Here is an 18,090-nt window from a genome sequence, read left to right as displayed (position 1 = left end):
AACTTTTATATTAAATTTGGTATTCTTATATGAATGCTTTACTTTTGAGTTGAGAAAAAGAAGGGTGTAAAAGTAGCGAAATACTAACATGAAACACTGGATATTACACTGGATGTAAGCTCACTATACAATCTGTGGCTTAGACACAGTAACTTTTTCTCCCTGGATAAACTTGTGGTGTGGTGTGTTATTCATTGAATATGAATATGCTTTTTGTTTAACAGAATTTCAGTTAAATTATTGTTAAACCATTTCCTCCTCAGGAAACAGATTCTTGATTTATGGAGTAATAACTTCCTTTTGTTCATCTAATAAAAAATTCAAGAGCCATGAACATCACTTAGTTTTCTACCTTTGTTTAGAGAAAATGCAATTGCCTGATTCCTGTGGAGAACATGCAAATTGCAATGCCTGTTTGCCCTGCATCTGGGGCAAAGGGAAACCATTTTGATGCCTTTTGTAGAAGAAGCACTATCTCATTTTATGCACAATGTTGCCCACTGCCTCAACCAGCATTGGGTAGTTTTAAAATGGCCTAAATGTAGGCTGGCCAGTGGCTTTCTCTTGAGGTGGTCAAGCATGAGGGTTTCTGCCTAATAGAGAAACAAAGGCAGAGGTAGTTCCCTTATGTATCAAATCATTCCCTCTCTTTGGCATTTTTACCGAAGAAGATGGAGAGCAGTGATCCAACAGAAGTGGAAGAAAGTCAACACAATGGCTCCAGGGTGTCCTGAGTGGAAAGTAGAGAGTAGCTGGTTTCTAGCACTGCCATGAATCCTTTTGCTTCTACATATATTTAGGTCATATTCACACACACACAAATAATTTGAGTGAATCACAATTACCTTCAGTGAGAAGGGCTTGATACAATCCCCAAACAAATGCCATTTTTTATTGCAAGGTTATACAGTATAGTTCGTCCCGATTGACCTGGAACAAGGCCTGTGGCAAAAGGATTGTATTTGTGTTTACAAACTTACTTGTAAAAGACTTCTTCCTGAGAAATTAGATAATTGCTTATTTGGGGGGCCAAGATAGTAATAAGTCATTTAAAAATATCTTTGGAATTTGCAGAAGCAAAGAAAAAAAATGACAGTCCCCCAACGGGCAAAATGAGTAAGTCTGATGACATCATTTGGTAGTGAGAAATTGAGGAAATGGGAACTCATCAGAGGGTACCTGGGTGACACTTGGTAAATGTGAAGATGTGCCTCACATAAACACACATAAACACTCCTCAGCAGGTGTTTACTTAGGAAATCCTTGCAGATGTTGCAAAGACACTCATATAAAAATGTGTATTGCAGCAATGTTTATAATATGAAAGATATCTCATTCATACTTTGAATGTAATGAATAAAAGTGAATGAAAAAACTGGAAGCATCCTAAATAGTTCATTTCCACATTTCTGTAAGCCTCATTGCAGATCTCAGGGACAGTTACTACCATCATCCCATTACACAGACGAGGACACTGAATCAGAGAGGTTACAAACTTTGCCCAAAGAGAGTAAAGAAGAGAGGCAGGATTCACACCCTGGAAGCTTGGCTTTAGAGTGCTTACTCTATGTTAATTATTTCTGTAACTTTCTTTCTTAAGATTGCATGGACATGTGGAGTGTGATAGAGCTAATGCTCAGTAGTCTTAGCATATGGGAGTAGTGACTACCCTGGGGTTGGTAAGTGCTCAGTGATATTTGTTGAATCGATATTTGGGTGCCGGGGGCAAGTAAATGAGAAATTACTAAATGTCCAGGAACCAACCATCAAAACGAGGCAGCACTGGAATGAGTGGGACAGTCCTTGCAGCTCCACGGAGCCTACAACAAAGAGTTTAGAAACTTAAATGACTCCAGGTTGAATAAGGACGTTAGTACACATACCTGTTAGACTGGGGCATAGTCAACTTAATGTGGCAGTTGTAGATAAGCTACTTTAAAGTAGTTAATGCTAGTAGTGAGGCATTTGGAGCTGGAGATAAGACTAATTCTCCTCAAAACAGTGTGGAAGTGAGCAGGGACTTGGAGCTTCAGAAGTCAGAGAGCAAAGGTGAGACCAGACTCCTCAAGACAGGCCCATCCCAGGCATAACTGACTCCCAGGCAGTGGGTCCCAGAAGGGAAAAGTTTATGCATGTTTTCCTTAAAAATGTAGTCACCATATTTAGAGAACCCTTCTGATAGCTAATCTAAATCTGTCTCTAAAATTTAGTCTCACACATTCTTTTCATTACATTGTTAAGATAACAAGAATAATTCCCAGCGGACTTCCATTTCTCCTTTATGGATACTTCATTTTATTTTGTACTTGAAAACTGTTAATAAATCACTCTCTAGATAAGTACAATTCAGTGCTAAGGCACTTAGCTTATCTGACCTTCACATTAATTATTTTTATTATATGAGTAGGAACTTTTAACGTCCCTTTTCCTCTTCCTTATAAAGCCACATGGCCCCAAGTAGACACAGATCTCTCACAGTGCTTAAGGGCAAGCTCCTTAAACATGTAGATCTCTTAAAAGTTCTCTCTCAAGTATGCTGATCTGAACTTCAGGTTTCCTCGCTAGATTTAAGGGGACTTGAATCTACTTGAGCATGAGTGTTTTGAGATGGCTCTAAAATTCTTGCAAAAACTGAAAGTGAAATGAGGAAGACAGATTGAGCAATCCTTTAGAAGAGCAAGCACCCATAAACCTACTGTACAGTTAGGGCAGAGATGCAGAAAGGCAGAAAGAAGAAAATTCAGGAGAACTCTCCTGAGGGGTGAGCCCAGCTCTGCACTGTAGTAAATGCAGGACACCAACAAACACAGATAACAGGAAATGATCCATTCCCTGTGGTCACTGATTCTAAAGGCCCCAACCTTCAAAGCTCAAGGAGTGAAGTGGATGATTCCACGGAGAGGGAGCAGTCACGCCTTTCTTCTAGCCTCAAAAAAAGAGAAGAAATGAAACCGAAGGAGTGTGTTTCCATCCTCCCGCAGAAGGAAAGCCCGTCTGTGCGAGTCTCCGCAGACAGACAGCTGCTGGCTGCAACCCTGCTGCTGGCACTGCTGTCCTGCTGCCTGGCGGTGGTGTCTTTCTACCAGGTAGCCACCCTGCAAGCGGACCTGGTGAGCCTCCGGGAAGAACTGCAGGGCCACCAAGCTGAGCAGCTGCCAGCCCCTCCTGAGGAAGCTGTAGGAGTCCCCATGGCAGCCCTGGGGGAAGCTCCAGCTGTCACCCCAGGACTGAAAGTGAGTTTGCAGCAGCTGCAGCCTCAGGCACAATTCTGCCTACACAGCTGCCTCCGCCACCCTCAGCTGTCTTTTCCAATAACTTGGGGTTTTCTGTTCACAGGAGATCTTTGCACCACCAGCTCCAGGAGAAAGCAACTCCGGCTGGAGCCGCAGGAGTAAGCGTGCCCTTCAGGGGTCAGAAGAAACAGGTAAGTTTTGGATACAGAAGCTTTTCAGAGTCAGGGGTTACAGTGTTCACAGGTGTGGAGAATAACGTCCTGTTTGGGGGAGTAGAGGTGAGCATTACCTCTATGAATCTCTTAAATAGAGACTACGAAAGTTGTCATTTAAACCAGACGTGGCTTTGTAGCAAAGCCCCAGCACTGGCAAATTCAATAGGATGCACAGTGTGCTTTGCCCTCCAATGAGCGGATGTGTGGGTAGAAGTTTCTATCTGTGCATGAATATTTGTTCATTAAGCATACAGGAGAAAAAAGGGGCATGTGTTTTTTCTCAAACAGTGTATTCCTATTTGAGAAGCATTACCCATCATTCCAGAAAAAACACAAAAGCACTCCACGCTACTGTAGAATTAGACTTTGTTTACCTGGGTTGTATCACGTCAGTTAAAGACAGATATTTCCCGAGGGTGGGCATTGTGTGCCGTGAAATCAAGTAAAGATCATGATGGAAATCCTTATATGTTATGCTTTAATTTTGTTTCTTTTAAAAGAAGATTATTTTACACACCCACTTACACCCCCCCACACACACACACACACACTCACACACACTGATTTTAAGGCTTTCCTTTAATATATACTTTTCCAGGAGATCCATGTGTTTATAATCTTCTTGTAAATTCTTTGGCAATTTCTACCTTTCTTCACGCTCTACTCGTTCCATAGAATGTTAGAGTTAGTAGGTCCTACCAAAATAATCTAGTCTAAGTCTTTCATTTCAAAGATGTAAAAACAATATTTGTATTACATTTATTAACATTATAATATAACAAATCCTTGGTATTATTTTCCTTTCTTATTGAAAGAACGTTATTTGAGCGCCTGGAATATACCAGGTGGGTATAGAAAAGAATAGGTATTTTCACACATACTATTTCGTTTAACCTTCACAGTGACTCTGTGAGGTCCACAGAACACATGTAATTATTTATGTACCTGTATGAGAGACACCGTGAGAGACAGACAAGGTGCCCTTCCATTACACACGGGCACACACACACGTACACATGCAAGGTGCCCTAGCTATAAACTTATGTTTTTGCTCTATGCCATATTCATGGAAAAAATTCTTCCTTATTTTATAAAACCATAGTTTTTGGTATCTAGTTAATATATCTTTGTGCCAGTTATCAAAAACAATTGAATTTGAACATTTTAAAATTAGGAAATAGTTATATTTTTATTACTTTAACACTTGTCAGTTATTTTTGTAGTTTGTATTTTATCATCTACATTTTATACATAATTGAAAATAATACAGCATATATACTATGGTATATTTTTCATTTTCACCTATCAAGCAATAAACGTTTTTTCTATTTCTAAGTAATTCTCATATATCAGCATTTATTTGCTACCATCCAACTATTTAACATGGTTCTTTCCCTTTTGTGTTTTTTTGGCTATAATACAGCATGTTAAATTTTTGTGCAGAACTCTTGTTTCTGAGGCATTTTTTATTCAATATAAAGTTGACAGTGAAATTTCTGAGCTAAAGAGAATGAACATCTTTAACACTCTTGCTCCCTATTGCCATATTGTTTTCAATATGAGTTACAAATGTATGCAGTCAAAAATGCAATGTACCAGTTCTCCACATTCTTACCGTTTATCCTTTAAAATTTATTTTGGCCAGTTAAGTAGTTGTAAAACAATATCTTATATTAATATTTTGCCTGTTTTACTAAATAGAATGAACTTCTTTTTGCACAGTTTGATTACTTCTATGCTTATCTTATGCTAATTTTTATTTATAACTTTCCTCATTTTTCTTCACTGATTTTTTTTATAACTTTGAACAAACTCTTTCTAATTAGCCGTGTTTATCAAAATTTTGATGCAAATATTTTCAGTGTTGTGCTGCTTTTCTTGTGCAGAGATTTTGTGTCTGTATATATTGCAATAATCTTTTCCTTTTGATATTCTCTAATAAATTAAAACTAAAAATATATTTTTTCATGATTTCTTAAGTAGTCTACTCTATTCCCTGCTACTTTGGCTTTTTCATAGGTTAGTGGGTTTTTTTGCTTTTAACTCATTAATTCTTCTGGTGTTTATTTTGGTGAATCTTCTCTTATTGGCTTTAACTTCCCCCTTCCTCTCTCTTTTTTTTCACCTTCCAAACTGCTATCTCAACCAAACGTATTCAATAATTCTTGTTAACTTCTTTGTTTTGGGAAGTTTACTGCACATTATGTTAAGTTCCTCATATAAGCTGCATTTATTTGAAGCTCTCTGGTTTTTTCATTGATTTATTATTCTATTTATCCATTTTAAAACCCCTATTTTAAGTATTTTTGTGTTATAATGGGCTTCAATATCTAGTAGGGTCTGGAATCCTCAAACATTTTTAACCTCCTCAGTAGTATTCCTATTTCTAAATGTTAGTTTTAAAGATAAAACTTTACCATTCTAAAGAATATATAGACTCATTACAGCAGATTTGAGAAGAATAATAAAGGTAAGAAATACAAATTTTCTTGAGTCACAGTTTCCCAAAATATTTTTTATTAATGTTTTTACTTACTTGTACTTTTATGGCTTCCAAAAATTGTATACTAATGAAAATGTTTCACCAAATATTTTGCAACTTGTAGAAAGTTTGGAAAATAACAGAAAACTCTAACAAGGTGAATTAAAATTTACCCAGAATTCCACAGTTTAGAGATAATCACTATAAATCACTATTTTCATTTCATGTTTTGGCTTAGACATTTTTTTACAAACCTGTAATATAGTGTGTGTGTGTGTGTGTGTGTGTGTATGTTTAGGGGTGTGTGTATGTGGTGTGTGTGTGTGTGTATATATATGTATATGGCACATAGTTGAGCCTTGAACAACATGAGTTTGAACAGTGATAATCTTTTCCTTATAATATTATCTAATATTCTAACTAATATATCAGAAAAATTTTTTGAGATTTGTGACAATTTGAAAAAACCCAAACTATATGACTTAGAAATAACAAAAAAATTTTAGAAAAAGTTATGTATGTCATAAATTCATAAAATATATGTAGATATTAGCCTATTTGATTATTTGCTATTATAAAATATACACAAATCTATTGTAAAAAGTTTAAATTTTTCATAATGTACTCATACAACACTTAAAGACTGCACACAGCCCGGTTGAAAGAATTATAAACAAACATGAAGATGCAGTATTAAATCATAACTGCAAAAATTTTACTGTAGTACATACTGTACTACTGAAATAATTTTATAGACAGCCCCTGTTTCTATTGTAGTGAGCTCAAATATTGTATCTGCTTAAAGCTGTGTGACGCTAATCATCTGTACATGAGTCATCTCTCCAGTAAATTGTATAACGCAGTAAAAAGTGATGTCTCATGATTCTTGAGTATTTTTCATCTAGTTCAGTGCAATATTATAAACCTTGAGCAATACCATGAGACCCATATGAAGTGCCACTAGTGACACTGGAAGTATGCTCAAGAAGCAAAGCCATGACATTACAGGTGACCCTTGCACAACACAAGTTTGAGCTATGTGGATCCACTTATATGTGGATTTTCTTCCACCTCTCCCACTCCTGACACAGCAAGACCAGCCCCTTTTCTTCTTCCTCTTCATCAGCCTGCCTAATGTGAAGACGACAAGAAGGAAGACCTTTATGATGATCCACTTCTATTTACTAATAGTCAATGTATTTTCTTTTCTTTATGATTTTTAAATAACATTTTATTTTCTCTGGGCTGCTTTATTGTAAGACTACAGTATATACTATATCGGACATACAAAATATGTGTTAACTGTTTTTGGTGAGGCTTCTGGTCAACAGTGGGCTGTTAGTAGCTAACTTTCTGGAGTGTCAAAACTTATGCATACATTTTGACTGTGTGGGGTCAGTGTAGGGGTACCCCTAATACCTGCATTCTTTAAGGGTCAGTTGCATATGTTTATACATAGTGTGTGTGTATAACATAATATGTATATATATTGATCATATTCATAAATCCAAGATGGAAGATTTGAAGATAAGAATCTTAGTGGCAGGTAATATCCACTTTTCCTTGTCAGTGAAATTATTTTGAATGTTGTTCTAGACACTTTTCATTAGTAGACAGAAAATTTATTTTGTTTAGCACTACTCAAAATTAATATATATGTACTCAAGGAAGTTGTGTAAAACTCAATGAGTTTTTTAGGAAGATCATCTTTTGGAATCGAGAAAATTCTATGAAGCTTAAATTTATGCAGTTTTCTTTGATTTTTGTTTACAATCTAGTCATTCTGATTTATTTTCAGTAAGACTCAAAAACCTTAGGTTGCCTTTTTTATTTTCAAAGTGTTAATTTATGTTCTCACTTATTAATTGTCTACGTATGTTTTAGAACCATATATTCTGTTGGCACTTCACATGGACAGCAGATGAAGGGAGGGCATTACCGTCAGCCCATATGCCCACTCCATACTCTTGTCCTTCCTGTCATCCCAAGGGTAAACACTGCTTTTACTTGATTTTACCATTTAGTACTTCGGCTCCAGTTTTGTTTTTCTTAATTATTTTGTGTTTCAGATTAAACTCTTATTAAACTTGAAGTATTTCCTAAGATCATGATTAAAGTATAATAAACAGAAATGTGGGGAAATCCAGGATTACCAAATTGCCAAATAGCTCATATTGGCCAAAAATTCACTTTTAAGCTCATAAGTGTGTTTGAAAATATTCCCAATAAAAACAATTACTAAAGCACTATGGCTTTGAAAATATTACATAATAAAATTTCTTTACAAATGGAATCATGATGATCTACATTTTCAACACTCACCCAACCATAATTTTGTTCATAATAAGAACCTAAAGATAAGCATCTTTAGAGCCTATCAAGAAAGTGAATTCTTTCATGTGGGTTACTACTGATTACTGTTAAAATCAAGTCACCTTTGTATTTCCTCCTTTGTTTTGAGTAGAGAATTTAAAAGCTATTAGAAATTTCTGTGTTTTAGATTATAAAAAGACAAAATTATTTTTATTGATAATTTTTTTATCATTTTCTCAATTGTAATAGTAAAATATTGATCCAAATATGAATAATTCAAAGAAATGTAAAATAAGAGTGAAAAAAATGGCCCATATTTCATCTGTCAAATAATAATTGTAAGATTTTGGTCAATCTACTTTAAGTTTTATTTTTTATTTTTTAAATAAACTTTTTAGTTTGGAATTGTTTTAGAATTATAGAAAAGTTGCTGGTAGTATAGAGCAGGCATCCTCAAACTATAGCCCATGGGCCACATGCGGGTGTTTTTGCCTGTTTGTTTTCTTACTTCAAAATAAGGTATGTGCAGTGTGCATAGGAATTTGTTCATAGTTTTTTTGAAAACTATAGTCCGGCCCTCCAACGGTCTGAGGGACAGTGAACTGGCCCCCCGTTTAAAAAGTTTGAGGACCCCTGGATAGACAATTGGCATGTACCCCTATCCAGCTTCCACAGTGTCTTATTACAAAGAAGAAAGCACTATAGAGACTTAACTATTAACTAAACTCCAGATTCAATTTGAATTTTACTAATATCCACTTTATGTTTCAGGACCCATCCAAGATACTACATGGCATTTAATAGTTTTTAAATTAGGATTTTAAATATAGTGCAGATAAATTAATGCCTAATATTGGAACTTAAGTATTTCTCTAGGATAAACCTTTTTAATTGCTAAAAGTCAAAACAGCAAAACTATTTTTGAGTCTTCTTTCTTGACATCTGTAGTCCAGCTCCTTTGCGAGGAGAGATGAGATGTCTGACAGGTCTGTAATGTCCAGCCTTTGCGTTGTTGGCAACTGTCGCTTAGCTGTGACTTGCAAGGCTGTAACACGAGTGTTGGAAGTGTGCAATGTAGGACTCAGCCATCCAGCTCCTATCAAAGTTAGGCAAACTCGAGTCTCTTGCCCAGCAAGGGTGTGCTCCTTCCTGGAAAAGAGCCAGCTGGCTACTGGCATAGTGATCTTTAACCGGAAGAAGAGTCCTCCTTGAGTGTTATTTTTCTTTTTTTCTTTTTTACTGCTTCAGTAGTGAGGCTTTTTTTTTTTTAATGTTGCAAGACGTGGCTTCTGTTCAATTTCTGAAAAATTATTTAAAATTTAAAACAGCGAACTGGCAACCAAATCTTTGAATCTTGTTCTTGTTAAGCTTGAAGTTTTGGGAAACAAAAGAGCCAGGAATCAAGTCCATCAATGCAGCCAAATGTGATGATATGCCTCTTCTGTGAATCCTTACATTGGAGTGAGTTGGAAAGACACAGAAAATAAACAGTGCACACAGTTAATGAGCAAATTATAGTACCAGAAAGTGGTAAATATGAAGAAAAACTGAAAGGTTACAGGTACGGTTATGCGTATGAGGAATGTGAGGATGAGGAAAGGAAAAGAGGATGTCTTTCTATTTTAAATAGGGAGGCTGGGCTAACCTTTCTACCTTCTGCTTGAAAGCTCAATAATTTTTTATACTTTCAACTTTTTGTTAACTTTGCAGATATTGGTATGTAATTTAAAAATATATTCATTATATTTAGGGATGTGTTGTCTTTATTAATAGTTCCATATGAGTGGATGATATTGGTTTTAATGTTCACTTATTTTTATTTATTTATTTTGAGACAGAGTCTTGCTATGTTGCCCAGGTGGGTCTCGAACTTCTAGGCTCAAGTGATGCTCCTGCCTCAGCTGCTTGAGTAGCTGGGACTCCAGGCTTACTTATTCTCTTTATAGGTCAAACTCCTACTAAACTGCATTGAGTGGCTGCATTTTTGTTGTGGTGGTGTTTTCTTTGAAAGGATATTCCCATTTCTGAAAAGCTAGAGAGAGAAGAAAGAGGTTTTCCTCCAGATGGACTTATCACTCACGGATTCTGTAAATATTGGAGGTAGGCACTCCAGAATACAGTAGAGGAGAGGAGAGAGAAACTAACAGTTATTGACATGTATCATGTGCAAACTCTGTGTTAGGCTCTGGCATATAGTATAGCATTTACCCTTTCAATAACCCTTTTAGCTGGGCATTATTGTCTTTATTTTAGAGGATAAAATTGAAATTCAGAGAGCCAATTCCTTCTCTCAGCAAGCTAAATATTTAGTTGGGGAGAAATTAAACAAAGTCGATGTGAAGTTGAAAATAATAATAAAATAACAATAAAACAAATAACAAGTTTTCTTTACAATTTATAAAGCATATTTAAATTATGGCTTCAACTGATTTTCACAACACTATGAAATAGATATTATTATTCCCATTATATAGATTAAAAAATATTTCAAAATTGTGTCAAACTCATGATAATTGATAGGAAAGGTAAGATTTGAATTCATTATCTATTAACTATAAAGTCTGGGTTTTTGAATGATAGAAGCTTTACATGCTTAATTTTCAAGTAAGACACTAGATTTGAGAAAAACTATTAAGTTCCAGCCAGGCCAGAGTACTATGGTTATTACCAATGAGAGAGACCTCACGGTATGGAATCACAGGATGCTCTTGGTGGTGGAGAACACAGACTGACAGATGGTCGGGCGTGGGCTAGAGAGCTGAAGTGGCTTTGACAATGGAGCAGACTTGGCCAAGAGGATAGAAATCTCTGGTTACAGGAACAGTGAAGAAACAGGAAAGAGAAGAAATTCAAGAAAACGTCTATACCACAAAAACACCTTTACATTATCCCTTTTCTCTTCTAAATTTGTGGGGTTTTGCAAGTACTGATTTGCTGAAATGTTCTCACAAGCTCAGGCTTTCCCCTTCCCCTCTTAGGTCAGGCTGTTTGAGACAGGTAACAAGGTAGCAAGGCTGGACTGTTGGAATAACTGCCCCTTGATAGCATCTGGCAGCCACGGTGAAATCTCAATCTGGCTAGGCCTTTTCCTCTTCTATCTGCTGCTCTGAAGCTTCGTCTGGAAATTACAGAGTAAGACATTTTAGGGAAATAGCATACAACCATTTACAATTACTATGTTGTTTTATACTTATATGGATAAAGATTCAAAAAATTTATCATTAAGGATTTTGTTATGGAGCATGTTTCCTATATAACTGAGAGCTTGAAGCCTTATTGTTGGATGGTCCAGAAATCATGGAAATTGTTTTATTTATGGAACTTCTTTTCCCTAAAGCATTAATTTAATTTGATTTAACATGGATCACAAAGTTGAATTTAATGATTGGGTTTTCAAGAATTGTTCAGAAAAGTTGAATGCTGTTTTTATGTCTATTTCTTTCCTGTATTGTTCCACGGACTTTTTTTTTTAGTCTGCTTTAAATTAGATGCTGTGAAAATTTGTAAATGATGGTCCTTAATATCAAGTCACTCACAGTCTAGGGAGAGAAACAGTTATAGAAACAATCATATGTACTGTAAACTATGTTTCAATAGAAGATATACAAAGTGTAGTGGGATAAAATATTTAGCTAGAAGATTTGGAGAAAGTCCCTATTTGATCCAAGTCTTGAAAGATGTATGGAGTTTCATCAGATAGAAAGGTAAAGAATATTTGGTCAGAGGGAACAGCAGGTACACAGTCTGGAAGCTTGAAAGATGACCTCTTGTTCTGAGGTGCATTTAAGTACAATATGGGGTGGGTGGGTTGCATGCACCAGACAGTGAGGGTGGGCTGGACAATGGCGTGGAGGAGATACATTGAGGTTTGTGTGCCAGGGAGACACATTGAGGAAATCATAAACATTAGAAAGACAAGATCAAATTTGAGTTTAGAAAGATAATTCTGGAAGAAACGCAAATGATGGACTAGGAATTGCAGAAAGGAAAGAAAAGGGGAGACACAATTTGGTAGACTAATGTAATTGTCAATAATGGTGAGGGTAAAGATATGAACTTAGGTTACCATACTCCTCATCTTGTCACTTTCTCCCTCTCTCTTTCTGTCCCTCTCAGCCTTTGTCTATATTCATGAACTGTTAATTTTGTCCAGAATGTTCCTATCACTCCTCTTCTTTCTGATTTTTATTCAAATATTACCTTCCAGAAAAGCCATCCTGATTGGACCAAATGTTGGCCTAGGCACTGTATCTTTCTTACAGTTGCACCTTTAATTCTGTTGGTGTGATCCTGAGTAACACCTGTTTCTTCCAGTAGATTGGAAACTCCATGGGGGTAGGGATTGTGTCTGCTTTTGTTTGCTATCCTTAGCGCAACACCTGGCATACATCAAGTGCTCAGTAAATTTGTTGAATAAGATGAATGCGAGATGAAATCTAAAGTCAACAAAAGTGAAAAATGCAAACCACTTAAACTTGATTATTACTTGAATTTCAAGATGGAAGAGGGAGGAATCAGGCATGTTTATAAAGTTTCTAGTTTGGGCAACTCAGAGGACAGGTATTCATCCACTAAAAAAGAAAACAGAGAAGAAAGAGCAGGTGGGTGTGCATGTAGAATTAGAGGTGAGGCACATTGAATTTGAAGTATCATTATGGCATCCAGATGGAAATGTCCAAGGGGAAGTTGTAGATGTAAAAGCTGATTGTATAATTTACTGGTAGTTTTACATCATTGAAGTGTATTTCCATTGTAGGCTTTACCTTCCTTGACACCATGTTGGGTTGAATGGAGTATTGTGAAGCTCCTGTTTTTCATTGGCAAGTTAACGCTATTTAGTGCTTTCTAAGTATGTGTTATTTTTTATATTTTATTTATTTTTACTTTATTTTATTTATTTTTATTGATACATATTAGATATCCATATTTTCAAGGTACTTGTGATAATTTGATAACAGTCATATAGTCAAATCAGGGTAATTGGAAGAACTATCATCTTATATATTTATCTTTTTCTTTATGCTAAGAACATTCAAATTATTTCTAAATATATATTATTAAGAAATGGAAATATTCTAACATAATTCAATGAAATCATGGCAAAACACACATGATGACTCAAGTATAAAATTAGTAATTTTAAATTAAAATATTCGATCAATAGTAAATCGAAGCAACATTAAGATGATTGTTTTTTACTCTCAGTGCCTACGAGGCAATGCAAAAGGTAACAATTTTACATTTTCTGCATTGCTTTAAGCATATAAACGTAATTAAATTACAAGTGGATACATGAGACTGACCAATCGATGCTTAAGACTTTCTCTACCTACAGGCACTCATACACATACAAGTACGTGGTAAATCATTTCAAATATTTTTCACTACTCCTATCAGTTCTGTTCTGTCTACTTCTATTATTTCCACTCAATCAACTCCTCTCCAATACCTTCCATAAAAATAAAAACAACACCCCCTTCTTACTTTCTCTGGGACATTATAGTGCTATCATCTTTCTGAATTTCCTGAATTAAAAACTTGTTTTTATTTTTAATTTTAATTCTCTTTCAAACACACATAAGCATTGGTCACAACTCTTTAAGTTTTCTTCACAATTTTTCTTGGGTGCTACATTTACATAACTGCATTTGAGACCAAACCATCCTCCTCTTATGTTGTTTCCAGTCAACAGCTAAGACCTTTGCTGTCATTCTTCCTTCATGGCAGCTTACTGTACATGCCAGCAAATACGTGATCTTTATGAGTGGGTACATGACACTGACCAATCAATGCTTAAGACTCTCTACCTATAGCCACCCACTCACATACAAGTACATAATAAAGCATTTCAAATATTTTTCACTACTTCTATCAGCTGTATCTATCTCGCACCCTCTCCAGATTGAGAATCCATATTTTAAAGCATTTTCTCTAGGCCAAATATATACACCTCACTCTAGCTCTCTAGAATTTTTTTTTAAACTCTCAACTTTTATTGCTTTTGAAGTAACCACACAAGGCAAACTGCTTGTTGTTGATCAAATAAAACATTATAAGCCAGCATTCTGCCTCTAAATTCTTGTGTTCCCGTTCAGTGGAATTGTTTATTCAATACTACGCTTTCCCAATTTCTTCATAAATCTATGTCAAACTTTAGGTCAATATTTGGGTCTTTAAGTGTTTCCCCCTGTTAACCTTTTCCTGCCACTGATTTATTCAAAGCTAGTTTAAGAAAATCAAACTTCTACATTTGTCATGACTTACAATTACTAAATGATAGGTATGCAGAAATGAAAGAGAGGCGTTGCCTTCAAGGAATCCTCCTCTTTAAAAACATATTGTGCAATAAGTAAGGTTTCAGAAGCAGAACAAAGAGCTGAAGAAAGCACAGGAAGTGCATTTCATCCAGACTGAAGAGCTGGAAGAAGCTTCTTGAATGGGATGGGTGAGAACCCTGTGAAGAATTAGCAGGGGTAGGTTGTATGGATAGGGAGAGTATAATGTGAAAAGCTCTGTGTGTGATGTTTTTTGTGGGAACCACACGTGATCTGCAATAATTGCATTATTTATGTTAGTCTATATTAGATTTGACTTGTTAAAATAATGTATGATAAACCAGATTCCAGTATGAAAGGGTTTAGGTACAGTATAGAAAATGATACAAGATATTAGCAATTCTCTAAACTTTCAAATCACTTTTTCTGATTAAATTGTATTTAGATATTACACTTCCAAAGGTGGCTTTTCAAACCAGAAATAAGTTTTGCATATGGAAAATACTTAAGTGCTATTCTAATTGTGAAATGTTGAATTTTATTATATCAAATATTGACCAGTAGTAAATTATTTTTATCCTTAAACTTCTTATTTTAGGAATTTTCTTTTTGTAAACTATTTTTGTCATCAGAAATATTTTACATAAAGTTTATTATTATGAGTAAATTTTCTTATGCTGTTAAGAGGTATTTTAATAAGATTATCAGTGTTTTACACATAATTATATCATTTTTACAAATATATATATTCTGAAATGTCTCCCCATAGGCTCAGAAAGGTTTTAATGTATGCCTAATGCCTTGTTTAGTTAAAAAGATAAACTATTCTTAACCTCTTGTATAATTTCCTTCAATTTTAGTGTAGGAAAAGCCTTTTGAAAACCAAAGAATAATCAATTAATGTTACAATTGTTATTGATAATTGTGTTTCTTGCATTAGACTATGCATTTTCAAAACTGTTATTGTTAGATAGCTATGCTATTGGGAGATATTAAAAATAATATTGACTTTTTTAGTCCACTTTTTGTGGGGCAAAACTTTAGCTGAGCAATAATCTCTAGTTTTAGATCAAATCTATGTTGAATGGGAAAGAAAGTCTTAAAGACTGAATTGCAGATAAGTTGATCATAGACATCAAATTTCCTAAAAAAGGAGTTGTCTTTGAAAAGCCCAGTGAATTTCTTTGGAAAAAGGCCAATGGATGACTAGTACTGGCTTCAGTGAATGTAACTTAAACACTATTACTGAATTGTCAATTTGATATTCCATTTTCTGAGGAGAAGTTTTTGAAATAAACTTTTCTCTCCAAAGTACATATTCTTCTAAAGGTTAGATGTCTGCTACTACAAGCTAGAATAGACCATTGTTTTTCCATGTGTAGCTTGTGACTAAGGTTTAGTTGGGCTGCAGAAAATAAAATTCAGTTATTTTCCTGCAAGTTTGGTAGTGCCAAGTCATCACTCATCAAGTAAACCTTTTTCTGACTAAATAGAATATCTAAGTCTCTGATTTAGTCCATTCAGGCTGTTATAACAAAATACCATAGACTGGGTGGCTTATAAACAACAAAAATTTGTTTCTCACAGTTCATGGGGCTGGGAAGTCCAAGACCAAGATGTGGTGCAGATTCAGTATCTGGTGAGGACCTGCTTCCTGGTTTGTAGGTGGTATCTTCTCGCTGTGTTGTCATGTGGCAGAAAGGTCAAGATAGCTCTCTGGGGGTCTTTTTTATAAGGGGACAAATCCCATCCTCATGACCTAATCACCTCCCAAATCCCTACCTCCTTATACCATCACCTTGTGGATTAGGTTTCAACATATAAATTTGGGGGCACACAAGCATTCAGACCATAACAATTTTTCTGCTGGAATATTGGCAAAAACAGTCAGGGAAAGGGTTATTTGAAATAGAAAGTCATGTATCCCAGTATTTCTTTGCCCTTTATCTGTTTCAGTGGAGCCACATGCTCCCACTGCAGCCTTCCATTAGGTTAATAATATTGACCCAATATATTAAGTGCGATAACACTAATGCTACTACTACTAATAATAGCCAAGATTTGTTTTGTAATTATGATGTACCACGTGTCATGCTAAGTGTTTCTCATGCATCACCTCATTTCATCTTTACAATATACATATTCGTATAACAAAAAAAAAGGAGAGGCTGGGCGCTGTGGCTCACGCCTGTAATCCTAGCTCTTGGGAGGCCGAGGCGGGCGGATTGCTCAAGGTCAGGAGTTCAAAACCAGCCTGAGCAAGAGCGAGACCCCGTCTCCACTATAAATAGAAAGAAATTAATTGGCCAACTGATATATATATAAAAAATTAGCCGGGCATGGTGGCGCATGCCTGTAGTCCCAGCTACCCGGGAGGCTGAGGCAGCAGGATCACTCAAGCCCAGGAGTCTGAGGTTGCTGTGAGCTAGGCTGACGCCACGGCACTCACTCTAGCCTGGGCAACAAAGTGAGACTCTGTCTCAAAAAAAAAAAAAAAAAAAAAAAGGAGAGATACAAAGTTTGGAAATTTGACTTTGATTTTCATCAACATCCTCCCCTCTTTTGATGTGGAGGGAAGATTAGAAAGCTTTTCATGCTCTCACTGACCCTTATATTCCTCGCAGAACATGTTGTTATGGTGCCTTGTGAATACTAATTAATTAAAGAGGACTTGTTGGAAAAATAGGAACATTTTTAAAACAGGTTCCATATGGCTGCTGTAGATACTGTGCCTTTAAGTCTTTAGCCGCTTTGGATACTTTGCTCTACCCTTCTTTCAGGCTGTCCTCATTCACAGATATTCTTCCTGTTATGATGCTTTTTCCATTCTTTTAGTGGAAGAGGGCCTACCATAGTAACTGCACCAGTGAATCATGTTTTCCCTATGGCACAGGTGTGACTACCTTTGTTTTGTAAGATCAGTAAAAATATGCAGAGTAGACCAGAAGGCTCTGCCCCTATCAAAATGATTAGATTAACATTTAAAAAAATGTGCTAGGAAAGCTTATGACTATAAAGGAATTGTAGTTTTTAATGGTATGTTTCCATACCATACCATGGTATGTTTCCATTAATTTTTAAAATTTAATCTTTAAATACCAAGGGGAATATCTTAGCAGATTTTCTTATGTGATCACCCTTTAATAGTACGAATTTACACAGCCACAGAATATTATTTAATTACTAGTATGTTATTCCAAGCTTTAAACACAGTCATGAATTGCTTAGCGACAGGGAAACATTTTGAGAAATGCATTGTTAGACGATTTCATCATTGTGCAAACATCATACAATTGCTTACACAAATCCAGATGGGAGAGCCTTCTACACACCTAGGCTTTATGTTATAGCCATTGCTCCTCGGCTACGAATCTGTATTGAATACTTTAGGCAATTGTAACACAATGATAAGTATTTATGTTTCTAAATATTTCTAAACACAGAAAAGATACTGTACAAATATGAACTTATAATCTTATGGTACCTCTATAGCATATGTGTTCCCACTCACCTACATGTCATTATGTCATTATGTGGTACATGACATATTAGAAATTTTCCAGTTAATTGCC

The 18,090-nt window shown here is 35.6% G+C and overlaps 1 protein-coding gene across 1 annotated transcript in view; it reads left to right on the top strand.

Annotated features, from left to right (window-relative positions):
• Positions 1-2,662: 2,662 nt before the first annotated feature.
• Positions 2,663-18,090, top strand: part of TNFSF13B (TNF superfamily member 13b) — a 36,241-nt gene continuing 20,813 nt past the window's right edge. Inside the window, exons 1-2 of the mRNA XM_012752029.3 lie at positions 2,663-3,233; positions 3,337-3,424. Coding sequence (XP_012607483.1) covers positions 2,946-3,233; positions 3,337-3,424 — 376 coding nt within the window. The 5' untranslated portion in view covers positions 2,663-2,945. The remainder of the gene's footprint in view (positions 3,234-3,336; positions 3,425-18,090) is intronic.

This window comes from Microcebus murinus, chromosome 13 (assembly GCF_040939455.1).
Source record: "Microcebus murinus isolate Inina chromosome 13, M.murinus_Inina_mat1.0, whole genome shotgun sequence".
In the NCBI taxonomy this organism is placed as follows: Eukaryota; Metazoa; Chordata; class Mammalia; order Primates; family Cheirogaleidae; genus Microcebus; species Microcebus murinus.
Note: the sequence above shows the minus strand (reverse complement) of the source record. Positions and strands in the feature narration are given on the sequence as shown.